Genomic DNA, 26,701 nt, shown 5'->3' with positions numbered 1-26,701 from the left:
GGGACTTCTCACTTCTCACCCCATGCTCCAGCCACAGCAACAAGCAACGGCTAACCCTTGACAAGACGAATGCAAGGCTGGGGCTGGGGCCCAGTACCCTCTGCCAAGCCTGGGAGGACCAGGGAAGGAGGGCTGGGCTGTAACTTTCAAATGACCCCCCCCAGTACGCACTCCCCTGCGGAGCAGCCCCAAGAGAAAAGCAGGCATCTACTCCCCGGTCACCTAGAGGAACATGTCCAGAGCCCAAGGGGCCTTTGCCCTCCCATTCCTGGAAACCTACCCTCGTCCTGTCCTGTGGCTGGGGAATTTTCCATCCTCCCACTCGCAAGTCAAAGTCATTAGATTTAATCATTAACAGGGCGGGTGTTAATTAGCAAAACAGGGTGATTGTCCATGCTGATGAGGACACAGCTGGACATCAAGAATAGCTGATCCAGCGAGGCTGGGGAGAAGCAGGACCTGGCTGAAAAGAGGCAAGGGCTGTGCTTCTATAGACAGCTTCCCCATCAGTTCTGAAAGCACTGAAATCCCCATTCTTCATCCTTTTTTTTTTTTTTTTCGAGAATCAAAGGAGAAAACAGTTGCCAGTGTTTAAGGGGCGCTAAGTACATTATGGACATTATCTCTTCCTGCCCCTCACTATATATTATGATAATAGGGATACCTATTGTTAATCCAGTTTTAAGGGTGAGAACATTGAGGCTCAGAGAGGTTAAGCACCTTGCCCAAAGTTACAAAGCTGCTAAGTGGCAGAGCTAGGATTTGGCCTTAGGCAGACTTCTCCAGAGGCTGGGTGTTTCACCACAGTGCTGACAGGAGCTAGTGTGGAGGGGCAGAAGAGGGTCCCTGCAGTCAGAAGTCACGCTGACCTCCTTCCTGATGCCCCTTATTCTGCAGCATACTGTGCTTCCACTTCCGTAACTCATGGCTGATCATGACTTACCCGCCACTGCCCTGACTCCTGCTAGGCCGTAAGCTGTGTGCCAATGGACAGACTGCATCTCTTTTATGCTCCACTGTATCCCCAGCACTCAGCATAATATCTGACGCATAGGAATATCCAATAAATATGTGTTAAAAGAATAAATTTAACCTTTTAGAGGGTTGGGGATAGAAGGGGTTAGCCAGAGGCTAGCTAGGTATTGGGTCTTCTGGACTGTTGATGACCATTGTGTTAAAATGCATCTCCGAGACCATCCTGGCCAACATGGGGAAACCCCGTCTCTACTAAAAATACAAAAATTAGCCGGATATAGTGGTGTGTGCCTGTAATCCCAGCTACTCAGGAGGCTGAGGCAGGAGAATCACTTGAACCAGAGAGTCGGAGGTGAGCTGAGATCGCACCACTGCACTCCAGCCTGGTGACAGAGCAAGACTGTCTCAAAAAAAAAAAAAAAAAAAAAAAAAAATGCATCTCAAGAGGTCATCTAGTCCATGACCTTGCTTTAGGTTCAGCCATTACCCTGCCATAGCCACCAAATCTGGCCTGGCTTTTGGTCCTTGGAAGAGCTGTTCCTCCTTATTGCCTTGATTTCTCCTCTCTAGCCTGAAGGGTTCAACTGGCTGTTCTTGATGTCTCTTTCACCCTACCAGTGGATTTGGGGGTTCATGAAGAGGCAAAGCACTTTGAAAATGAGCATCCCCTCTGTTTGAATCACCAGCTCTGGCCCCATTCCCAAGACTGCCAGCTGCAGGGGGAGTGTGCACTCAAGCCTGACAGAATTGCAACGCTGGGCTTTCTTTCACAGGCAAACCAGGCCTTACACAGTCAGAGGAAGCTGGGCTTCCAAGTCATCCCCTAGGAGGCCACACATCTACTCCAATGCTGCTTCTGGGGCTCACAAGAAGCTCTGGAAACTTCTTGCAGGGAAGCCTTCTAGATGGGCTCCAACCCCTGCAGGACACACAGTCTCACTGCCAAGGACCCACATCTCTCTTCCAGATCAAGGCTTACTCCCCACCTGGCCCCGCTCTGTCTTCACAAGGGTTGGCCCTTAAAGGCTCTTGGTCATTTCCAAAGGAGCAAGGCCACCCTAAAGGGCAATGATTCACCCCCCATGGGGATTGTCAGAGCATATGCCTCAAGCTCTGAGATGATTCCAAGAGTTTCCAGAAACATTTGAGTAACTGCAGCACATTGGCATGAGCATCTGGCTTCCTGGGGGGCCACTTGGATGGGGTCGCTGCTCCTGTGGGTGTATAACAGCAGTCTCTGGCCTTACCTTCTCAGAACTGTGTGTATAAAAAGTGTGTGTGCCTCGCGTTTTCAACAAGCCGGAGTGTGCCTCTGCCACACTGGCCAGGCAGGGAGAAAGGCAAAGATGCAGCTAAGGACCTGGGGCTCCTGGGTTCTAACCCTGTTTCTGAGACTTCCCGGCTGTGTGACAGGAGCGCCCTCAACTCAGAATAACAGAATATTAGAGCAGAAGAAACCTGCATAGTCACCTGGTCCCCTTCATTTTGAAGATAAGGAAACTGAGTCCGGTTGGGGGTTGGAGGAACAACCCCAGAGTCACCCTGAGAGTTGGTAGCAGATGGAGGAATTGAAGCCTGACCGTTCATATCCTGGCCCAGGTGGCCCATCTTAGCAACACCTCTCTATATTACCCTCCCCTTGAGAAGTAAAATAAACACCCTAATACTTGCCTTCCCTCCTGGGTGGTTGTGAGGGTTAGTGGGGGTGAGAAGGGTGGATAGATAAAAGCAGAAAGTGCTGAGAGCAACAAAGAGCAGTCCCATTAACCCGGAGTCCAGCCCCGAAAATAGGGGAGGGTGAGAGTCATTAAGTGACTGCATCACCCAGTCACATCCCTGTAACTTTAAATATTTCATGGAGCCAGCAGTGCACCACATACAGCTGCTGCTCCTCCAGCCCAGGCTGTGACTGCAGCAGGGCTGTGAACACAGGCGCCTAACATAGAAACATGCAAGCTGAGGGAAGGAGTTGGGATGAGGCAGGCTCTAACTCTTACTCACTCTAGGAAAGGTTCCAAGAGCAGGTGTCAGGCCCTCTGCAGTGCCCCAGGCCTGTGTGTGAGCAACCCACACCTTCATACACCCACCGGCCCAACAGGCACTCACATAGCTATGGACATAAATAAAAGTCAAAATGACAATAAACACACACCTTCACAGACAGACCCAATCCAGCTTACCCGGCACCAAAAGCTGCACCCAACCACACTCCACCTCCCTGCTACCCATAAACGCTTCGCCCACTTTCCCCCGTCTCCTCCTCCCAAAGCCAGTACTGGGAGCCATCGCTCTTCCCTCTCCCTCCTCTCTCCTCCCCTGCCTCCACCCCAGCACCAGCTGCTGCCAGGACCCCTCTTCCCACACAGCCCCTCATCAGCCATCTCTCCAGAGCTCAAGCTCTCTTGGTCTCTCTCCTTACCCGTGGCTTTCAGGACAAAGGACTCTGAGAATCTGGGACTTGAGAAGGCAGCATAGGGTGGGTGAGAGACTTCGGGAGGAATTTCCATGACCAGACCAAAGTTTGAGGGAGAGCAGGGAATCCGAGAGAGGACTAGGCAAGCTGGATGACTGGGGTGGGTGTGGAGAGGTAACCCCTCCAAGAGGTGACCACCCCTCAACTCTGCCATCCTGCTAGGAGATAACAACAAAACCAGCAGCTACAATTAACTGAGACCTTCTATGCACCAGGTATGCTACCCTAGATGATACTCAACCCTAGGAGGTGGGATCCTCTGTTTTACAAATGAGATGGAGGCTCATGAGAGAAGCCTGAGTCCCCAGACATAGGGATGTGGGAATCCTGGCTTCACATCCCATGGCCCTGGTAGAATGGGATGGGGAATAAACAAGTCACCTATTCAGAGGATATTTGGGATCCTGCTCTGTGGATGTGTGGTTAGGAAGTGGGGTGAGTAGAAAGGAAGCCAGAGCGAGCAACTGAGCCCTAATGGGCCAGGTATCTCCCTAGCCCCCAACCCTTATCCTCTCTGCTTCAGCGCCTTCACGATCTCTTTCTCCACTGTCACTTCTTGTGGGGGAATCTGCGCAAAGTTTGGGAATGAAGGGAGACAGGGAAACCCAACCAGCTGTTTTCCATCTGGCCCTGCCACACCAGAGAGCAAAGGGGCCATGCAAGTGCGGGCTGGGTGTCGGGAGTCAATCCTGGAGTCCAAGTAACAGCAAAACAGGGGCCAGTTAACACGCAGACAGAGGTCCAGCTGGCCCACTGGGTCCCCATAACCCCAGCCTTACCCTGAGAAAACTGAGCCCGACATGTGTAAAAAGATATGGCTGGGGGGAGGGCAGGACAAGTTATTTTGGGAGGTTAGAGGGGAAGGGGCCTTGTGAAATCAAGGTCCGGGAAGGGCTGCCCAGGAGAGGAGGCAACTGAGAGTTGAGGCTGATCCCTTAGAGGAGAAGATGATCATGCGGTTCTCCAAGAACCAGGCATAAATCTGTATGGAACTTGCCAGTTGCTTGGTTTAAGACTAAAGAGACAGACCCCTTCCCCTCTTCCAGGACTCCCTGTGCCCTCCTCCCCATCCCCAGTTCTTCTCTCCACCTTCTCCTACCGGAAAGATGCATCCAGTCCTACCCCTCCCCTGTGCCCCAGCACCTCCCCTCCCCCTGTCTAGTGATCCCCAGTCCTTAGACGGCACACACCAGCTCCTGTGAATATCCTGTCTCCCTCACTGGCTTGTATTGACTGGCATCAGTCTTCCACCAAACTAGTAAGTTCTTCCCATAGCCTAACCTCCATCCCTTCAGTTACAGCAGCTCCTTTTCAGTATCCTGCCAATACTGAAATTGGAAACCAACCCTATCTGTAAACAAGCCACCCACCAAAGGAGTTTCTCTCTCCATCCCCAGGCATTTTCCCCTTGCAGGCCTTTCACCTACTTTACCATCCCCTAATTTAGCAAGCAGAAAGTGAACTCGATTTCACAAGCAGGATTGGCTCTCCACCCTCGGTATTCCTTTTGCCGAGTCCCAGATGGGTCCTCTCTCCCCAAGCCCTCCACCCACTCTCACAGGCACTTCAGGAGAAATGCGCCCTCCGGAGACCCTCTGAAGTCTTCAGTTTCCTCTCCCTGGCACTGAGGGAACACAGGACCGGTGTGCAGACTTCTTATTTCCCTCCAAGTTTTTACCTCTGCCTAGTGTTTTCCTTTCAAGGGAAAGTCCCTCTCGAAGTCTAACTTTAATCCCTCCTGCTGCATGCCTAAATCCCCTTTCCATCTTTTCTCTATAATACAACCCCCTTTAAAATCATAAATGCAATCTTCCTCTCACGTTTGCAGTCTCCTCTCCTGCAGCGCCCCTCTACTTTCCCAGCCCCTACAACCTGCTCCGGCTAGGACAAGTTCTTCCTACCCGCTCACCACCCCAACGCCCTGCCCAAAACTCCGAGGACACTGAGGTATCTGCCTGAGCTGTCCACTACGACGGCTCCCGGGCCACGCCCGGACTCGCCGGCCCTTGGGGCGGTGACCCCCGCAGTCGCCGGCGCAGCCACGACGGGGTTAAGGTTCCGGGCTGGGGGAGGGGGAGGGGGCCGGGAGGGGCGGGTGCGGAGCCAATCGGCGGCTGCAGAGTCCCCGGAGCCGCGAGCTGGGAGCGGTGTGCTGGGAGCCGGGAGCTGAGCGCGCCGGGCTGGGGCCGGGGCCGGAGCGGAGCGGAGAGGGAGCGCGCCCGCCCCAGCCCCGAGTCCCGCCGCCTTCCCTCCCGCCGCAGCGCGGGCCCAGCGGCCGCCGCCCCAGCCATGGAGCAAGACAACAGCCCCCGAAAAATCCAGTTCACGGTCCCGCTGCTGGAGCCGCACCTTGACCCCGAGGCGGCGGAGCAGGTGCGGAGCAGGGCGGGGCGGCAGGGCACTGCCCAGCCAAGGACGAGGAACCCCTGGACTGGTGGGACCCAGGATCCCTGCCTAGTCTTCCCTTAGCAGTGCGCCCTTTTGAGGACGAACGCTCAGTTTGCGGGGGGCGGTGGGGGTCTTCTGTCCCCTCCCCCACCGTCGGAGCCACATCTCGAATCTGTGCTTCTTTGAGACTGACCGAAGGAAGAGCGCCTCCACTCGATGCCTGGCCCCGCGAGAGTTGCTCTCTTCCTCCCCAGCCCTGGGGGAGGGGGCCTGTTTAAGGACACGACCCCTCCCTCCTTAAACAACCCTGCATCCCCCACCCAGTCAACCCCCACCAGAGTTTCTGAGCTTGGTGGTGGCGCTGAAGGGAATCAGCAGCAATGCGGGAGGGGTCTGGGGAGGGGTCGGTAATGGAGAGGGAGCCTGGAAGGGTGGGAGTTGGAAGAGGAGAAACAGCTTCCCTGTCTCCTCCTAACTGGGGGCCACCTTGCTGGGCTCCGAAAGTGATAACGGGAAGGGACTGAGGACCACTGAGAGGGCTGGGGCTCCGGGGAGAGGGGAGAGGGTTGGTCGAGTTGTAGGCTGAGGCTCCGTTCTTCAGGTCTCCACACATGGTCCTTATTCCCAACTCCTGCCCTTTGGAGTGGGGAGTCCGGGTGGGACAGAGCCAGCGGCACTGGGAGGCCAGAGGTGGAGTCTTTACAGGGGCTGGGGTCCAAGCTGAACAATATGCAAGGGAGAAGCACTGTGACAGCCTTGGCTCAAGGGTTGGGAGTCCAGGGCCCTGGCCCAGCCTCCTAGCCTGGTCTATTTTTAGCTCAGAGCAGCCTGGCAGAGGGGGCAGTGTATGAGAGTGTGAGCAAGTGTATGCTTCCGTGAGAGTGAGCGTATGTGTGGAGAGGGTGGCCACCCGTGGTCCTTACTACTGCTCATTTGCCAAATATTTGCTTATTTGCCTATTGCTCCATCTCTTTGTAATCTCTGTCCATTTGCCTAGACATTCCCATTCCTAAAGAATATCAATTTCCCACAAGGTCAGTTCTCTGTTTCTCCCAACAAGCTGCCAGGCTCTGGCTAGCCACCGCCCCCCACCTCTCTCTCACACACACCCAAAAAAAACTTTGTGACCTCTTGGGATGAGGTGGAGAGAGTGTTTTTTGTCATTTTTGTTGCTCCAGCTGTTTGGTAGAATAAGGTCTGATGTGAAGGGAAGGGGGCCGGGGTACACACACTCTCTCTACCACTTTGCCTTCCCAATGTGGAGACAGGATTTGGTACCTGCGTCTCCATCCACCCCCTCAGAGCTCTAAGGTGGGAGTACGCGAAGGATCTTGAAGCCTCACAAATCTGTAGAGGATGAGGACGGAGAGCCATCAGCATGGGGTGTGTTCACTGGGAGCCAGGGGAAAGGCTGCTATGCCTGGAGGCAGGGCATCAGCCAGGATAACCTCAGACCCAGGAAAAAGGGCTCAAGAGTCTGGACTGTGGAGGTTGGGGATGCCGTTCCAAGGAGAACTGCCTCCCACTGGCACAGACAGGGCCTGACACCTGTATCTGGTGTTGGAGGAGGCAGGTGTAGTGGGTGGGTAGGGAGGAGGAGGGGAAAGGCCAGCTGGTTCAGGGATCTAGGAGACAAGGGAGGGGCACAAGACAATCCTGAAGAGTCAGAGGGAAAAAGAGAGCCAGGACTTGGGCCTACTTTTGCTAATCTTCAGAATCTGTGTCTCGAAGGCCTGAAATTCTTCCTGCGGCCTGACCTCAGCCCCCCCTGCTGTGTTAGGCAAACAGCTCCAGGCTTGGCAGGTGCTGCTAACCCAGACCAACACGGGAGGGCAAAAGGAGTTGGAAGCTCTGAGTTATAGAGCACAGAGTGGCAGGGGGTGGAGGGGTGCCCACAGCTTCCAGATCCTTGGCATGACTGCTTTGGAAAGAAATCCAAGGCGAAGGTATCACATGCTCCTGACAGCTAGGATTTGGGATAGGTGTGAGAAAAAGAAAAGAGACCATCTACTTATTTCCCACTAGTTCGGGTGCCTGGGAGGTACCTCAGGAAGCCTGACTTTCCTCCTTTCGCTGTAAGGATATCACAATTCCCAAGGACTCTGAGTGCTTAGAAACCTTGTCCAAAGGAAAGGAATAGGTTAAGGAAGTGATGTGTCCAAGACCAGACAGCCCTGCTGCCCTCTGTCATACTTGCAGTCTCCTTCTTGGGCTCCCCACTCTGATGTTATCTCAATCCACTGATCGCCACTCCACCCTCTGCCTGTCTCTTCCGCTCTTCTACCACCATCACACGCTGCCGCTCCAGGATGGAAAGAAGTAGAAGAGTCTTCTAGTCGAAGGATGGCCCCCACCCCATACACATGAAACAGATGGTCCCCAGCCCATGTGTATCAGGAATGTCCAGAGATGACTGACAGTTAATGTCTGTGCGACTCATCCATGTGCACACTTACACACATACACAAAGGACTGGTACTGCAGGGACCTTGAAATGTCACCAAAAACAGATGCCACTGAATTCTCCTGGGAAAATGATGCCCTACCCCCACAGATCCCCATTCTATGCATCATGTTTCTTCTTTGGAAAGAGTCCCCCCTCAGGCTTAAACAGCCCATCTTGCCATAGCCAGTACCCCCCACTTTTCTGGGCATAGAGAGGGGCAGTGTTCACCTTCGTCATCCTCCACGGCCAGTGGTGATGATTCTAAATAATGGACACGCAAAGATAAGAGTTTGATCATTCAGTGTCCTCACCCTACTCCTCTCAGCCCAGGATAATTTTAGCCCTTTTCCCAGTCCCATTAGCCTTCCCTCCCCACTGCTAACCTAGAGGGTCATCCTCTAACCCCCATCCTTCCACTTGCTTCCAAGCCTCTAAAGCCTCCAGAGAAAGGGGAAAAACTACACCTCCCAGGAGTCCTTGGACTGACTTCAACAACAATCAACTTTATTGGCAGCATGACAAAAGAACAACAGTGGAGGCAAGGGGACTCAGAGGCAAGGCAGTCAGTCAGCTTTATATGTTAATTTCTTAGACTGGGACCTGGAGCCTAGGATAAGATTTTTCAGCTAAACTTTGGGCCCTGGCCAGTGTCCTGCCTAGGGCTCCTCCTTGTATTGACATTATATTTACCATGACAAGGATTCCCCCAACCCTATTTCTTGACAAATCAGAAAGGCAGTGTATCCAAAGATAGAGAGGACATTAGGGAGTGAGGGGTGCAGGCCAGAGGAGATGCACATTCAGATCCTCCTCTGTGCTGTCCTCCCAGGCTGGGGGTTGCTTGAAAAGGATGCTCTCTCTGGGCACTGTCACACAAAATGTTAACGTCTGCTTGGGGAGTGGGTTAGAAGACTGAGAGAAAGCGCTGTGCCCTCTTAAGTTATTTCTGACCATTGATCCAGGATGGACGGAAGGACAGCAGGCCAGAGATCAATGCATTAGAGCAGATATAGCTTAGATGGAGAGCTGGAGCCAGGACCAGGGGGAGGTGGAGACACAGAACAGGGGAATGGGGGTGTGCAGGGAAGGGAAGTGGTCTTCTGGGTCCTTAGGATTAGCTCTCCCCAGGGAAGGAGGAGGAGCCCAGGGATATTCACCCTGGGTCAGTCAGTTCAGTATAACATGGCGTTTTCTTTTTTCAACTTTTCTTTTAGATCCAGGGGGGTACATGTGCAGGTTTGTTACGTGGTGCTGAGGTCTGGGGTATGATTGACCCAGAGAGTGAACCTAGGACCCAATAGGTAGTGTTTCAGCCCTTGCCCTCCTCCCTCCCTGTCTTGTATTCCCCAGTGTCTATTGTTCCTGTCTTTATGTCCATGAGTACTCAATGTTTAGCTCCCACTTATAAGTGAGAACGTGCAGTATTTGGTTTTCTGTTTCTGTGTAAGTTTCCTTAGGGTAATGGCCTCCAGCTGCATTAACATGGCATTTTTTGAGGTGTGTTAAGTAGGCTGGCCTGGATTATGTTACTGAGTGGTTTTGGGTGGGGCTTTGATGCTTCCACGTGTACTTGACCTCTTCGCCATTTCCCACCTTCCCTCAGATTCGGAGGCGCCGCCCCACCCCTGCCACCCTCGTGCTGACCAGTGACCAGTCATCCCCAGGTAAGCCAAGGGATATGTTACTGAAGGGGGTGAGGGCCACTATGGCAACAGGTCCCAGTGAGAAGATGGGTGCTAGATGGAAGAAGAACAGCTCTGAGAAGGTGGGGATGTCCTCAGTCCTGCAGGCAGGAAGGTGGTGGCTGGATTGCAGAATATCCTTTGCTTTGGGAAAGATGGAGCAGTGCTAGGAAGGGGAGGGAGACCACCTGGCTCCTAAGCCCCCCAGGAATTGGGGTGGTCAACTGAGTGCTGGTTGCTGCGGCAACAGCCTTCCAGGTTTCTCCAGCAACTGAGATGCTGCTACCCCCACCCCCAGAGGCAGTGTCAGCTGTGAGGGGGAGGGACCGCCTCCACCAGCTCTTCACAGCCCCCAGAAAGGGAGGGGAAGGTTAGAAGCAGCTCAGGGAGCAGCTGAGATTCTGGTCACCTGCATCCCCATCAAGGTATGGGGAGAAAACAAGGTCTCACAGAATGGTAGGGAGCTTGACAGGGGTGTGGAAGAGAGGGGGTCAGGCTAAGAAGCTAGGCTGGTGCTCAGGATGCCAGGGTCTCCAGCTTGCCTCCACCTATACCTTCCAGACCCTGCCCAGAATACATTTACTGTTCTCTATCGCGGTTCCCTCCTATGCAGGGCTTAGTTCTGGCTGACCCTGGGGTGGAGGAATGATTGGAAAGAGAAAGAGACATGATACTTCAGAGGAAGAAAAAAAGCAAAAAGACCACAGATCCTGCCTTTAGGGGTCTCCAGGTCTGAGGCAGAGATGCAGACGCAGATGGACCACAGAGCCAAGGACAGGACTAGATGCAGGGGGATGGAGGCAGTGGAAGCACAGGAGAGGAGCTGCGGGGAGGCGGTGTGGGGCAGCCATGAGGGCCAAGAACCTGGGGGCAGATGTGAGGGACAGATCAGGAGGAGTGCGGCTGCAGAATCCCCTCCCCTGAAAAGTCAGCTCTATGGGGATCCCTGGTTTCCTGTCCTTATCACCCTCTCCTTTTCCTATTCCCTTCAGAGATAGATGAAGACCGGATCCCCAACCCACATCTCAAGGTGAGCGGGCCCATCCCAGTAAGCCCAGCCCAAACAACCCCCACACTCATTAGGGGATTATTCCTTAAAACCCTGCTGCCCATCTCTAGGATCTTTTTCACTCTCACTTCCCTGTACCCCTACCCCCCAAATGTGCATGAATGAACATATACACATGCACCACACACACACTCACATACACTCACAGTCTCCTTGCTCACCATTGTCCAGGTGGTTGGGGAAGCAGGAGTTTTCTTCCCCCACTTTTTGAAGCTCACACCTACCCCAAGCTCCAATCCAAAAGCCTGGCAAAGCAGAAGAGGAAGGCAAGGGGGGCTGGAAGGCATGGGGGACTAGAGGGCAAGGGGGGCTGGAGGGCAAAGGGGGCTGGCACCTATCCTCTGTGCCCTTCACAGTCCACTTTGGCAATGTCTCCACGGCAACGGAAGAAGATGACAAGGATCACACCCACAATGAAAGGTTCGCAAGACCCCTGCTATCCCTTTTTCTCCTCTACGCCTGAAGCTGGAGAGTAGACCGAATGCCCTTTGGAAGGGAGGTCGTTAAATCTGCCTTTATTATGGTAGAACTGTTGCTAGATGAACTGAGGCTGAAATCCCAGTTTTGCCACTGACTAGCTGGGTGATCTGGGAAAAACTGCTTAACTTACTGAGCCTTGAATACTACCTCATTATGGCAGATAAAATAATATATGTGAACTCATCGGCACAGTGCACATGTACAAGGTACTCAGATTTTTCTTGAATCTAAATTGAGCCTTTCCACCTTCCCCCAGGGAAGACCATGTATCCCAGCAAGTGAGGAGTATCCCTTGTTCTTAAAGGCTCTTCTCCTACGCCTCCCTTGTCTGTGAAAAAGAGTACTTTTTATGGTCTAGTTTTCATCCCTCCTTACTGCCAGCTAATGTCCCTTCCTTGTTCAGATCTCAGTGGATGGGAAAGTCAAACCTAGCCATGTGTGCTGAGCCTTTAGTGGGGCTGTTGAATCTGGGGACCCACAGGGGAGATGCTAGGCAGTCATATCCAGTGTTCCCTCCCTTTCTGTGTGTCCCCAGAGCTCCAGATGATGGTTGAACATCACCTGGGGCAACAGCAGCAAGGAGAGGAGCCTGAGGGGGCCGCTGAGAGCACAGGAACCCAGGAGTCCCGCCCACCTGGGATCCCAGACACAGAAGTGGAGTCAAGGCTGGGCACCTCTGGGACAGCAAAAAGTATGTTCAGGCTGCCTAGTAGTAGGCAAAAACCGTCTCAAGGATGTGGATCTATTTGCATGTTCGGCATACATTTGAATCTTTACTTTTCCTTACTGAGTGACACCAAGCCCTCCCAACTTGAACCTCAGAGCCCCACTGTGGCTACATGGGGGGACCCACCTTCAGGGGAACAGCAGTCACAGGCCTGAATCCTTGCTACTGGCTCTGCCACTTGCTACTTTACCAGCCGAGAGGTCTTGAACGACTTAACCTCAGAGTATAAAATGATAATGAGGGTGCCTGTTGCAGTGGGTTGCGTGTGACTATTAAATGAGACTGGCTCTTGGCACAGCACCTGACACATACAGAGCATGCAATAAGTGGAAGCTGGTAGCAGGGCGCTATGTCCCTTATCCTAGACATATTCCAGAATTCAGAACGCCTCCAATTTTGTGAAGATACAGTGCATAAGCTGTGTATCACATAGTATTCCCAGCAGAGAACCCTACAATCAAACACATAATATTTCTGCAACCCAGTGAATGGTCTCACTAAGCAGAATAAAGAATAAAAATAGCCTCCTATGAGTTCATGTCGGGGTTAGACACATATTGAGTTTTGTTTTTTCAACTGTTTTTTCAACTGTTTCAAGGGTTTATTCTTTCCAATCGATTGAAGATTTTGAAAAAGTGAACCTATAGTAGTAATTGTGAAAAAGGAAAACCCTGTTGGTCTTGCCTGATTGCACCCAACTTGGTCCTGGGGCTCTCTCAGGGGCCACTGGGGTCCAGATGCAGTGAGGAGAAGCAGTTCCCTCCCCAACACCTTTATGAATGCCACCTCTTCCACCCCTATTTTCCCTCCCCAGAGCCTGCAGAATCCATCCCTAAAACTCAGCAGAGAGGCAGTAAGGAACCCAGCACAAAGGAACCCTCAACCCATATACCACCATTGGATTCCAAGGGAGCCAACTCGGTAAGACCCCAGGGCTGGGCTGCCAGGCCGTAGGAGAGGAGGCTAATATTGTGGACAAAGGCAAGGGGGCAATATTTGGAGTCTAGGAAAAGGAAAACAAAGAACCAGCTTCAGTCCCTGAAAAGTTATTCTTTATGGTGAAAGGACTTGCATCTCCTCTGACAGACAAAGAAATGGATAGCTGCAGCAAGAAGGTTTGAGATTAGACTTTGTGTAGGACTTCTGGCTCCTGGAATGGGTGAGAGCAGTAGGTCGTGGATTTTTTGATAAAGGGGCTTTGGAACCCGAAGGGAGATCCTCCCCTGCCCAGCTGAGGTGGGCAGTGGCTCTCCCTGCCTGGAGGATGCATTGATTAGGGAACTTCCTGAGCTTTGATTTTACAATCCCCAGCCCCCTGCATAGACTGGACACGGGAAAGACTGCTCTCAGACATCAGAACAAGTTTTCTGAGACATTAGATGTTGACAAATGGGATGGCCAGAAGGGGAAGGGACAAAATGACCCTCTGGCCTCTCAGCTTCTCTTTCTGTCCTCCTTCCCCCATAACAGGTCTGAGAGAGGAGGAGATATCTTGGGATCAAGACTGCAGTTGGGGAATGCACGGACACCGGATTTGTTTCTTACTCCTTCACTTTTGGGGAAAATCTCTTGTTTTTAAAAAGTGATAAATTTGGTGTTAGGTCCTTGGCACTTTCCTTCTTTCCCAACTTGGAGAATCCTTTCTCCCTGCCTTCTTGCCCTGCCCTCTCTGCAGCCCCCACCCTCCTGCCAAGCTGCCTCTGGGAAGGAAGAAACAGAGGAGCTAGGCAGAAGCCTCGAGCAGGGAAGAGTTCTTCCCCTAGCCCTGACTTTACTTGCTGTGGGAAGAGAGATGAGGGTCAGATAGGTGGGAGGACTAACTTCCAGGCTGCCAAGAAGGAAGAAAAGCCCCAGGTTCTCTTTTCTTATTGAGGAACGATCTGACCACCTCACAGGCCTGCCCTGCAGCTGGAACACTCGGCGCTCTAAGGCCTGTGCCGTGTCCAGTTGTGACTGTGCGGTGGGCTCCATCTGCTGGACAAAAGGGGAACTGCACCATGGCACTTGGCCCATGGGATAGAGGGTGTGGTGGTGTACGGATACCTCCTCACCCGCCCTCCAAGCCTCAGCTGCCTTCCTTTTGGATTCCCAAGCTTCAGGATGTGTTCCCTCTTCCAGCTGTGGGACCGCTGTCCGTTATTCAACCCGTTAGCAACAATGGATAGAGAACACAGTGGCTATTAATGAAGAGGCCCATGCTGGAGACTGGAAGGGTTCCCTTGTCCTAGACACTGAGGACAGATAAGACAAAAACCAAGCATACGAGAAGAAACTGTCTCAGATCTCACGGCCAGGCCTCTCTCCTGCTGCTGTTTTTGATTTTCCTAGGTAGTGGGAGAGAGGAAAGGAGGGAAGGCAAGATTCTTTCCCCCTCCCTGCTGAAGCATGTGGTACAGAGGAAAGAGCAGAGCCTGAGAAGCGTCAGGTCCCACTTCTGCCATGCAGCTACTGTGAGCCCTCGGGGCCTCCTCCTGGGCCTCAGCTTGCCCAGATACATACCTAAATGTGTGTGTATATATATATATAAAAGGGAGAACACCTCACCCAGATTTTGTCCCGCTGGAAAGAGTGTATGTATGTGAAGATGCTTGGTCAACTTGCACCCAGTGAACACACGCAGTCAGGCCTGGTCTCCCTTCTTTATTGTTCTCTGGCTATAATAGCAGGGGTCTGGGAGACCAAGGGCAGGGGTGAGTCACATGCATCTCTGCCCTACTCGGGGTGGGGTAGGGTGGAAGTATCAGGGTAGCAGGTCTAGGAGACCATGGATATGGATTTTGCATGAACAGGGCCCACTGTACAAATGCATGGTTGGTATTTACAAGAAAGAAGGAGGGCAGTCACCTGGACTTTGGCCTTTCCCGGGGCAAGGTGGGGGCAAGGAGGAGCCTGAGGAGAGGAAGGGGCACCGCGCCTGGCTGAGTTCTCTCCAGAGGACAGGAAGGCAGCAGCCCTGAGCCCCTCCTCCATCTGCCTTTCACCCACCACCCCTCACTTGTCTCAGGGGAGGAGCTTCTTAGTGCCGACAGCTGGGCCAGTTCTGGGAAGTGGAAAGGAGGGGACAGACCCTCTCTTTTAGCAACGTGGGATTACTGGATTATACCTCACCCTCCCCAGGCACCCTTGACCCTAACCCAGCTGGTGTCGATACATCCCGAAGGTGCTTTGCTGGGGAGATCTCAAAGCACGTTACAGACATCGGTCGGATGGGAGCCTCCCAGCCCCAGGCGAGAGGAAGGAGGCAAAGGGCTCAGGACTCAGCCAGGGCAGGTGACAAGCCCCAGGGTCCCAGACCAGTCCCAAGGAAGGTCCCAGGGAAGGCCTCCCGCAGCCCCTGGTCACAATGGCTCCTTTTTTCCCAGTCACTGTATCAGAAAGGGAGAGAAGAAAGATTGCAGAGGATCAGGCTGGAGATGGGGCTGAAGCAGTGCAATTCTGGGGTGAAGAGGATGTCCTACCCACCCCATTCCCAGGTCCTAGAAAGGTACCATGCCCTGAAGGAACCCACTCCCCTTCCCACACATAGGGCTCTGAAAACCCCCAGATTTCTATCCTATTCCAGCCCTTCCCAGGGGAGGAAAAGGGGGACCCAGACCTGCCAGCTAAGATCTGGGGTGGGGGGGCTGAGGGAACCCCCAAAATGTATTGCTTAGAAACTTGGAGGCAAAAAAGACGGGGGAGGTCCCAGGGGGCTGGCATCTCTGACCCTCCCCCAAGGCCCTGGGAAGCCTCCAGAAAGCTCCCCGCTCCCTGGCAGCCACCTGGCCATGAAGAGAATCCAGAGGCTAAGGGACGGGCACAGTGGCCACTGGGAGCCTGAAGTTCCCCATTCTTGCTGCCGGGACATTAAAGTACGCCCCAGTGGGTGTCAGGTGGGGAGGGGCCCTTTCCCCAACCCCAAATCTCTGGCATTTGGCCTTCGGGTGGGTTGTTTCTTCCACAACCACGCTCCCTTGGAGCAGATGGGGGAGCCAGTCCTGATGGATGGTGCTGATGACATCAAACACTTTGGACTCAATGAACACCTGGGGAAAGAGGGAGGAACTTCAGTGCCCTGAGCTTGGCCTTCACCTCCAACCTGACCTTCCTTCTCCAAGTCCTGATCCCCACTCAGTCCCGAGTAGAGTTGTGCAAAAAATGCCCTTCAGAAGGGTGCCTAGCCAAGGGGGTGAATAGGGGCTGAAGTCGAAGTCATGTTTAGCTGCCCTCACTGAGCCGTGTGCCCTGGCTGGGCTCCTTTTTCCTAACTCTCCCTAAGGTGCGGTGCAGGTTAGCTGTCACCTGGCGTGGGCCCAATGTTCTGCTGCTTTCTGAGAAACTACCTCCTTTCTTCCCGCAGGGACTGGGGACAGAAGAGGGTGGGAGGATTTCCCTGCTCCACCCACACTTTGGCTCCATTCTATGTCTTCACTCCCTCCATTTTACTGCTCAAAAGAGGGAGAGAGGATGTCGCATCTGTTGGAGCCCAGAGACGACCCAACAAAGATGCCACGATAGACACCAGCTCTGCTATGCCCTCCACCACAACAGGCTCACCCGGGCCAGCCCCAGGGCTAGTCCAGATTCCCATTTTGATTGTGTTCATCTTCAGCAGGGGATGGGGGTGCCTCTTCGTCACAGGGGGACAACTCGTCAATGGACATCTGGTTGGTGATGCCTGTAGAGGAGCATAAAGGAGGCTGAGCTTAGGCCAAGAAGCATTCTTCCCCAGAACCCAAGGAGTATGTGGAGAAACAAGGGATTCTCATCCATCAACCTGCCTTTAAGCTGAACTACATTCAACCCATCCCCACTTGGGACGAGCCTCTGTAGCCATGCTAAAACTCAGAACCCGCAACACCACCCTACCACCCCCTCACACAGGAAGAGATTTCCCAGCCAGGGCCACCAAATTAGCCAAATCTGCAGGGGCACCATTTACAGGGACCACGGTGTGCACACGGACCCTTGGGTTGTGGAATATCTGGCTGTCTCTATCACCTCTATAGCCCCCATTCTTAGAACATCCCAGGTCACTGGCCAGTCTTTCCTGTGATCTAACTGGTCTGATCAGCTCCATTCCCAACTCAAGGAGTCCGGCGAAGGGTTTCACCAGGACGTCCTGGTGCTTCATGATCCACCCACACAAGTTCTCACCCCCACCCTCTGCCACGGTGCCCACCACTTGCTGCCCGTTCCTTCCATTTCTGCTTGTTCTCCTGAATGTGCTTGATCCAGGTGGAACGAAAGCTGACCACATCAGGGTTGGGGTCTCCCACTTCCACATCCAGAGAGGGCTGGCGCCACTGAAAGCTAGAAGCAGAACACCCCAACAGCCCCAAGAGGTAAGACCCAGCCCACTCCAGAACCACCTTAGCCCACTCATGGAAGACCAAGAGAAGGTTCAGGGAACTTTGTCTTCCTCTTTTCCTCTACTAGATATTCCCCAAGTCCCTGTCCCTCTCCCCCTCATTTCACCCCTCCCTCTCCACATCTTCCCTCCTGGTAGAAGGAAAATTAAAACAAGATTCTCCAGAAGGCAGTAAAGACAGATAATGGAAGAAACAAAAATATGGTCAAGGGGAGCATAGGCACAGGTCACACCCTTCTGATCCCATCCTTCTGCCCCTGACGGCAGAGGGACTCCCAAGCTCGAAGCAGCCTGCCTCCCCACCACCCCACCACAACTGTGAGTCGGTCCTCTCCGTGAGTCCAACTCCCTCCCTACCACTGCCTTCCGGAACCAGGACAGCTGGCTACCCCAGCCACCCTCACCTGGGCTGGTTTTTAGACTTGGAGTCCTCATCCGCCAGGGGCTGAACACTCTTCTCTGCCACATCAGTCAGCACAGAGAATGTGGGCTCCACAATGAAGTCAATGAACCCTGCAGTGGAGGAGCAATGCCATAGAGATGTCTCACTTTTATCTGGAGGGCTAGGCAGAGGATGCAGCTGGCATGGCCAGGACCCCTGGCTCCTTATGAAAGAGGCTGGAGAGGTAACCTGGGGCTGAAAACTTCCCAATGCGGGGCAGGCTTTGGGATGATGTCTTGGTGCCCCAGAGAGCTCCTCCCTGCCATTGCAGCCCCTGGCCTCCTATCCCAGGAGCCCATGCTCTAGCACAGTAGGCTTTCCTCTACAGGAAGAATGGTTTGGGGGATTGAGGACTTGGAGCAATCCTGACCCAGGCAGTATCTTTTCCCCTTCCCAGTCCTCCCCTTCCTGCAGGAGAGGACACTCACCTATCTGAGACTGTGCCACCAGCGTGGAAGTGCGGTCACAGAGAGGAGAAAAGGGCAGGCCCAACTCTGCCTCCTTGTCACCCTAGAGGAGAGAGCAGGGTAGGAAAGCTGGAGAGGATACCTCAGACCTACCAGATCTGGGGTACAGGTGGCAGGTGGCAGGGGTTGGGGGTTGTGTGAAATTTTTGCAATGTTGACCTGGAAATTAGTAATATGCAAATGAAATAGATGCAAATGAAATGCAACTATTGTTAGGCTTTTAGGATAATGGGATTTTACCCCAAGGATTTGGTATCAGGTCAGAGACTACAGGTAGCAAAAGGAGGATATGGAGTATAAGTGGGGAACTTAGAGGGCAAAAGGGGAGAGAAGGCCCCCATAGGCACAGGGGAAGCAAAGATGCCGCACTACCTGGCGGAAGAATTCCTCCATGAGTGCCTTGGTCCAGCGGCTGTGGACTGACCACTGCTTGGTTGGGTGGCTGATGTCAGCAGCATGGAGCAGTAGCGATAGGGCCTTGGGCTTGTCAATCCTGGTTGGGGCAGGTGGCAAGGGAAGGGAGACTGATCTTTTAGGAAAAGGAAACCTGGACCATTCCCTAATTTCCCATGCACACCCTATCACATAGCTTCTTTTTTGTTGTTGTTGTTTTTTTGTTTTTTTTTTTTTGAGACAGGGTCTCACTCTGTTGCTCAAGCTAGAGTGCAGTGACACAATTTCAGCTCACTGCAACCTCCGTCACCTGGGTTCAAGTGAGTCTCCTACCTCAGCCTCCTGAGTAGCTGGGACTACAGGCGCACATGCCACCACACCCAGCTAATTTTTGTATTTTTTTGGTAGAGACAAGGTTTCGCCATGTTGGCCAGGCTGGTCTCAAATTCCTGACCTCAAGCGATCCACCTGCCTCGGCCTCCCAAAGTGCTGAAATTACAGGCATGAGCCACCACGCCTGGCCTCACATAATTTCAAACACCCTCCAAAGCTACACATACACACACACACACACCCCACACACAGACACACACACACTTATATATGTTTAGGTAGCAGCACAGGTTAGTAGCTAAGAGCCCAGGCTCTTAGAATCAAAGGGCCTGGGTTCACATCTATACCTACCACATGTTAACTGTGTGACACTGTGCAAGTCACTTAAAATTTCCATATTTCATTTTCTTCAACTCTAAAATGGAAATAACAATCCTACGACATATCAAGTAGTTCTGAGAATTAAGTGACAAACAAGAAATAAGTACTCAGGAGAGTGTCTAGCACATAGTAAGTGTTCAGTAGATATTATTTAGAATAGTAATAATTATTATTATACCCTCAACAATGACCCGCTATGACACTGCATACTCTCCCACACATAAACACCATACACAGAGATTAACACACACCTTCAGGACACACAGAGTCCACTCACACACACATTTATACATTCCCACCCACTTTTAAGCAGCATTAGATGCAATTATGGCATTTGTTCTGTGCATTTGTTTAAACCTCATATGACTCTCCCAATAGCCCTAGGAGACTAGGAACTAGGGGGAAACTGTTGTTGGGGGAGGCATGTCATTTCCACCATTTCAGAGGTAATAAAACGGGGGTCCAGAAGGGTCGAATGAATTTTCCAACATTCCAGAGTAAGCCTGTCCTGGAGCTGCAATGAGAACCCCCATCTTAAATTCCCAGCCCAAAGCACTCTCCAGTGGATCAGCTGCCTAGGGTGTATGTGAACGTAAGGCCACACCCCCACACACCCCCACACACACCACACTTACACAGAGATGCAGTCGGATACCTGGAGCCAGTGGAGTCTCTACATCCAGGTAAAGACCTGGCACACCAACTACCCTTGTGTATACCCCCCAGTCCACACAGCCCTCCCTCTGGCCTGGCCCCAGCCACACCCCACCAGATGCCACCTCTCCAGCTGTTGCAAGGCTGTCTTCATGGTCTTCACTTGCTGGAAATGGCAGGACATGTCTGTGGCCAACACCATCTCGATGACCAGGGCTCGGAGCTCTCTGAGTGGACATAAAAAGAGAAGCGATCGGCCCCCTCCGTGCTGCTGGGCAGGAGGTCCAGGAAGTGGAAAATGGGGTTTATGGTAAGGGAGGCTCTTAGGGATGCCAAGTACTGGCTTCTGCTCACACAAACTCATCCTTGGTGAGGTTGATGAAAATGTTCAGCTCATCATCCTGCATCAGTCGGAAGACAGAGCTGATGTGGTGATTCTCCAGCACTGAACGATCATTGTACAGGATGGCACATTCTGACCTACAAAGCCACAGGTCATCATGACCACCCCCTGTAAAAAGGGACTCTGGCAACCTCCCCCACCTCCGCTTGGCCTCTCCTGCCCCTGCCACATCTCCACCCCTCACTTGGTCTGGATGTGGAAGCTGTTGGTAGTGCCCGTGTGCTCATAATCATGGATAGCTGCAGCAAAGATGATGGCCAGGACCTCAATCTCTGACAAGCAGTGCTACAGGAGGAAAGAGAAAGAATAAGAGAGGGCTGATGCCTGCTGGTCACTGCCCAAGAACCTCCACACACAGGCTAGACCACTCATCCCATCCCTTCCATGCTTCCAGGCCGGCTCTTGGTTCATGCAGCCAGGTTTCTCAGCTCCTGGAATGGCCAAGGACCTTCCTCCATCCAAACCTGCAACATTCCCATTGCATCCCAGCACATGTCCCTAGCACTGTCCAAGAAGTTTTAGTCTACCTGGGAATTCTCTAGAATGAGTTTAATCCAGTTCGACTCTGCAAAGGCTTTGGAGTGCCCAAGAAGAACCAAAGAGGAGAAATGGAAATGGGAGTACACTCTACACCTCCCAGTTCTGTAGCCATAGGCCCTGAATCACAGAAGAATCATCTCCAGGGCACTTACCACCATCCCTGTGCGGAGCAAGAAGCAATGGACTGTCTGGGTAACATCGGCTGCATGGATCTGGTTGTGGTAAGGATTCTTGTACTTCCCATAGCCTGTCTCCAAGGCATCCAGGAAACTCATCAAAAACACAGTGGGAATCTGTGGGGGGTGTGGGGGAAATGGAGGTATATCAAGGATCTGCAGGAATGGTGGTGACTACAGACCAAGATCAACAACCTCAGCTTTCTGTAGAAGGCAGTGTGGCATAGGGAGAGAGCACAGGACCTAGTCAGGCAAACCTGGCTCATATCCTGCCTCTACCACCTGCTGGCTGTGCAACCTGGGAAAGTCGCCTGCCTCTCTGTGCCTCAGATACTTAATTGCAGAATGAAGATAATACCACCGACCTGGAAATTAATGAGATAAGTACAAGGCATTTAGTAAATGCTCTCTAAAGAATAGCTATAATTATTATTATTTCCCTGGAGATTTCAAATAAAAGGAAAACTTCCCTCCTACCTTCCAACCACTCCACTCCATCCCCAAATCCAAAACCATGAAGAAGGGCTTGGAAGCAAGGGAATGAAGAAGATGACCTAGAGAGGACTCTTCCAGCCAGATGTGGGTTACCCTCTCCTTTGAGAAACTCTCTGACCACCTACCCTCTACATGCACCAGTACCCCCACCCTCAGTCCCACAAACACACACAAAAGCACCATGAGCCAGAGCTCTGTCCAGCTACTCTGAATTTGCTCCCTGTCTCTGTATACACCCTTAGGGTATGTCTGCCTCCTTCAGAAGGCTCAAGGCTCCCAGAGGACAGGACTAGTGATCTGTCCCTGAATCTCTGGAGGCTAGGAAGGGACAAAGGTTCAGGACTCGGGAGGTTTCTGTAGAGATGAGCAATACAGTGACAGAAGACACAGAAGCAGCACCACTAGTCAGTCAGACCCTAACATCCCCCACCTGCACCCCTGGAGGGCTGTGCCCCAAATTCAGGAAATTTTAAAGGACTGTTTCCATGACGACTGTCCTTGCTTTTGCGTTGCCATGGCATCCCTGGAGGCAAGGGAAGAAAAAGGGAGGAGTAGGGGAGGGGCTAGGTGCCCAGGAAGAGAATGTGGAGTTTGAGAAGGGCAGCTGCTACTGGCCCTACCATCAAAGAAAACTAAAACAATAAGCACCGCCTCCTTCCTCTAACTGCCTTGGAGCAAAGCAGACTGGGACTGGGCAAACCCAACCCAAAACAGCTACTCTTGAGGTCCCCCAAACCCAGTACTTTCAGGTAAGGAGGCAGACTTTAGGAGAAGCTAGTGACTGAAGTCTGAGAGCCAGTTTGGAGAAACATGAGCTGGGAAAAGTCTTAGGAAAAAGACAGCCCTGGTATTCTCTGTCCTGGAGAGGGCAGGAGTGGAAAGAAGAGAGTAAAATTGCAGAACAGGCTTCCAGAAGGCACTTAAGAAAATTTCAACTGAGCATCTCAGGAAAGTTTTGGAAACTCCCTAGGGAGTTGTAAAAGGAGGAGTCAAGGGTGGAGGAAGGGCTCACATGCACAAATAATTTGTTCTAGTGAAGTGGAGGCAGAGGACGGATGGAATGACCTCCCAAAGATGGCCTGGGAGGGGACTCTCCACCTGGACTCCTTTGACCGCCCCCTCTATGGCCCTTCAGATCATCCATGTTTCCCTTCACCGTAAACACCTGCTGCTCCCCAAAGTGCTGACCCAATGTCCCCATTATGGCTCTTCAACCTCCCTCACCCTCTACTTCCAAATGTGGTTTTTCCATGTGAAAGTGTTTTCTTTTTTCTCCTGGCACTTTTTCCCTCCCAAAAGATGCTCCCTCCTGGTACAGGATCTAGGAAGGACTTTACTCTCATATAATTCTTCCCATCCAGACAAGCTGAAGAGCAAATGAAGTTCAAACATCGTCCCCCCGTCATACAACCCCACCCCAGCCTGTCAAGAGCTGACCTTCTCCATAAAATTCCTTGCACAGAGACCAGAACTGGGGGACAGGGGAGGGAGTGGTCAGTTTTATCCAGGAAACCCATGGATTCCAGTCCCAAAGGGCACTGGCTGACAGCATCTGAACTCCAGGCCTCCAGGGTCCACACTGCAAGTCAGCCTAGAGAGGACAAGCTGGGGGGGAAAAAGCAAAGCGAGAGGGAGCAGAATCCCAGGCTAGACGGTTGCAGACCTAGAATCTCCCCCTAGAAAGCAATTAATGAAGTCTGGAACTAAGACTGCAGCAAGTGACAGAAAAGGTAGACTGGGCGTGGGCGTGGGGAGACTTCCCTGCTGTTGAGACTGAGTGAGGGGATCTACGGAATCTATTTGTTGGGAGCCTTTTAGAACAGGCATGAGAGGAGTGAAGAATCCTGCCTGCAGGTAGAGGTAGGATGCTGCCCAACCTTGAAGCGGCTGATGAGGTTATGCCGAGTCAGCAATTCAAAAACAATGGTCCTCAGGGCATGGTCATCTGCTGCCCGGTTCAAGGAAAAGACGTCAAAGCACCAGAGATCCAGGTTCTGTGGAGAAACCATAGATTATGTTGCTTTCCAGCAGCAGCAAGGGTTGAAGTTAGACTTCAAGAAGGACTTCCCATGAGTACAAAGTCTTGATAAATAGGAAAGCAAAGAGATGGTGAAGTGTGCCTCTTTCTTCCCATATATCCCTCAGTATGGGAGAGACAGGAAGTCAGGAGTTTGCTCCTAGAGTGGGCAAAAGCTGTTTTGACGAATGTGAGAACAACAGTTAAAAGGGAAGGCAGGCCGGGCGCGGTGGCTCATGCCTGTAATCCCAGCACTTTGGGAGGCCAAGGTGGGCAGATCACTTGAGGTCAAGAGACCAGGCTGGCCAACATGGTGAAACCCCATCTCTACTAAAACTACAAAAATTAGCTGGGCGTGGTGGTGGGCACCTGTAATCCCAGCTACTCAGGAGGCTGAGGCAGGAGAATCGCTTGCAGGGAGGCGGAGGTTGCAGTGAGCCAAGATCACGCCACTGCACTCCAGCCTGGGTGACAAGAGTGAGACTCCATCTCAAAAAAAAAAAAAGGCAGGCAAAAATCACGCCATAAACAGGGTCTAGAAGTCCCAATGGCTATTCCATCCCCCAACCTTCTCCTCTTTCCCAAAAACCCAGAGATCACCTTGAAACAGTTGAGGACCGCAGTAGAATAAGTGGGGCCCACAGAGGTGTATGTTCTCCGGAACATCCTAAGAGAGAACAATGAGAAGAAGCCCACATATGAAGGTCTGGGAGTGGAGGTCTGGCCAGCTGGGGATATGGAGATGAGCCATGGGATCATATGGCTGGTGGTCATGGAAGACCAGGGTGGCTGGGAAAGAGGGACACAGCTAAAGGCAGAGGGAGGCTGAGTGTGGGCGAGCCTCACCGTTCCACGAAGATCCCCGCCTGCACAGCGTGCACAATGCTTCGGAACTTGGGCTTCTCCTCTGCTCGGCGGCCTTTGGCCCGGGCCTGCTGGGTGAAGGTGGAGGCCAGCCAGTCCCGCACCTCCGAAGGCACGGCATCTGACCGCAACTCCTGCAGCTCGTCCTCCGTGTCCAAGATTTGCCTGAGACCCCAGAAGGGGAGTCACAGAGGAAAGACAGCAGGTGCTTCCACAGCCCAGAGACCCTATACCCAGCCATACCCCACATTTAGTAACTCTCATGCCAGCTCTCTCTCTGTCTTCAACCCTGTTTCCTTTCTTTTTCTATATCTTTTTATTTCTCTAACATCTCCGATAATGAAACAGGTCTCTGTGTGAGGCAGTGAGCATCCCAACTATGAAAGCATTTAAGCAGGAAATGGAATGCATCTTTCAGGGATGCTATAGAGCAGCACCATCCAATAGAAATAAAATGCAATAGAAATAAAATGTCGCATATATGAAATTTTAAATTGTCTAGTAGGCCACATTAAAAAGGGAAAGAGAAACAGATGAAATTTACTTTAATGATAAATTTTATTTATTTATTTATTTATTTATTTATTTTTGAGACATAGTCTCACTCTGTTGCCCAGGCCAGAGTGCAGTGGCATGATCTCGGCTCACTGCAACGTCCGCCTCCCAGGTTCACGTCATTCTCCTGCCTCAGCCTCCTGAGTAGCTGGGATTACAGGTGCCTACCACCACACCACACCAAGCTGGTCTTGAACTCCTGACCTCAGTTGATCCACCCGCCTCAGCCTCCCAAAGTGCTGGGATTATAGGTGTGAGCCACCGTGCCCAGCAATAAATTTTATTTTACCTAGTACCTCCAAAATATCATTTCAACATGAAACCAATACTGTGTGTGTGTGTGTGTGTGTGTGTGTGTGTGTGTGTGTGTGTGTGTGTATTTTTAGACAGGGTCTCACTTTATCGCCCAGGCTGGAGTGCAGTGGTGTGATCACAGCTCACTGCAATCTCAACCTTCCCAGATTCAGGTGATCCTCCCTCCTCGGCCTCCCAAGGAGCTGGGACTCAGGTGCACACCACCATGCCCAGCTAATTCTTTAATTTTTTGTAGAGACAGGGTTTCATCATGTTGCCCAGGCTGGTCTCGAACTCCTGGGCTCAAGCAATCAGCCTGCCTCAGCCTCCCAAAGTGCTGGGATTACAGGCATGAGCCACCACACCCAGCCTTATAAAATAAATTAGAGATACCAGCTGAGTGTGGTGGCTCACGCCTGTAATCCCAGCACTTTGGGAGGCCAAAGTGGGCAGATCACCTGAGGTCGGGAGTTCGAGACCAGCCTGACCAACATGGAGAAACCCCACCTCTACTAAAAATAGAAAAATTAGCAGGGCGTAGTGGCGCATGCCTGTAATCCCAGCTACTCTGGAGGCTGAGGCAGGAGAATTGCTTGAACCCTGGAGGCGGAGGTTGCAGTGAGCCAAGATCGCGCCACTGCACTCCAGCCTGGGCAACAAGAGCAAACTCCATCTCAAAACAAAAACAAAAACAAAACAAAAAACATATATATATATGAATAATATATCTTACATTCTTTTTTCTAAGTCTTTGAAATCCATCACGTATTTTACATACACATCTCAGTTCCTACTTGCCACATTTCAGGTGCTGGATAGCCACCCAGGATGGTGGCTCCCATGTTGGGCAGCAACGTCTGGAGGCATTCCACACTAGAATAGATGAGCTTTAAGGCGCCTTCCAACTCTGAAACAGTCTTCTGTCCTTCTTGATATCTGTGCTTGTCTCTATCTCTGCATCTCTATGTTTGCTTCTGCTTCTTTATCTCTACTACCACTATTTCTCCCTGGATACCTGGAGCTCTTTTTTTTTTTTTTTTGAGACAGGGTCTTGCTCTGTCACCCAGGCTGGAGTGCAGCAGTGCAATCTCAGCTCA

General features: G+C 52.1%; 2 protein-coding genes across 5 annotated transcripts in view; one reads left to right on the top strand and one right to left on the bottom strand.

Annotated features, from left to right (window-relative positions):
• The first annotated feature begins 5,566 nt into the window (after positions 1-5,566).
• On the top strand, positions 5,567-13,844 carry PPP1R1A (protein phosphatase 1 regulatory inhibitor subunit 1A). The gene is made up of 7 exons (XM_008003524.3): positions 5,567-5,821; positions 9,886-9,946; positions 10,957-10,994; positions 11,390-11,453; positions 12,049-12,204; positions 13,055-13,161; positions 13,711-13,844. Exons 1-7 carry the CDS (start codon positions 5,738-5,740, stop codon positions 13,714-13,716), a joined length of 516 nt encoding a protein of 171 aa, XP_008001715.1. The 5' UTR covers positions 5,567-5,737; the 3' UTR covers positions 13,717-13,844.
• A 1,021-nt stretch (positions 13,845-14,865) lies between these two features.
• The window catches only part of PDE1B (phosphodiesterase 1B), a 29,586-nt gene continuing 17,750 nt past the window's right edge, over positions 14,866-26,701 (bottom strand). For 3 of the 4 annotated variants that reach the window (XM_008003525.3, XM_008003527.3, XM_073020841.1), the window contains 13 exons: positions 24,738-24,920; positions 24,492-24,558; positions 23,752-23,868; positions 21,356-21,496; positions 20,848-20,948; positions 20,615-20,740; positions 20,386-20,487; positions 18,872-18,992; positions 18,461-18,542; positions 17,995-18,103; positions 17,402-17,532; positions 16,777-16,897; positions 14,866-16,265 (listed from right to left, as the gene is read on the bottom strand). In XM_008003525.3, the coding sequence (XP_008001716.1) occupies positions 16,794-16,897; positions 17,402-17,532; positions 17,995-18,103; positions 18,461-18,542; positions 18,872-18,992; positions 20,386-20,487; positions 20,615-20,740; positions 20,848-20,948; positions 21,356-21,496; positions 23,752-23,868; positions 24,492-24,558; positions 24,738-24,920 (1,384 nt within the window). In that variant the 3' untranslated portion in view covers positions 14,866-16,265; positions 16,777-16,793. The remainder of the gene's footprint in view (positions 16,266-16,776; positions 16,898-17,401; positions 17,533-17,994; positions 18,104-18,460; positions 18,543-18,871; positions 18,993-20,385; positions 20,488-20,614; positions 20,741-20,847; positions 20,949-21,355; positions 21,497-23,751; positions 23,869-24,491; positions 24,559-24,737; positions 24,921-26,701) is intronic. The other variant, XM_073020842.1, reaches the window with a different exon arrangement.

Source organism: Chlorocebus sabaeus, chromosome 11 (assembly GCF_047675955.1).
Source record: "Chlorocebus sabaeus isolate Y175 chromosome 11, mChlSab1.0.hap1, whole genome shotgun sequence".
Lineage (NCBI taxonomy): Eukaryota > Metazoa > Chordata > Mammalia > Primates > Cercopithecidae > Chlorocebus > Chlorocebus sabaeus.
The sequence above is the reverse complement of the archived record's forward strand: the minus strand, read 5'-3'. Positions and strand labels throughout refer to the sequence as shown.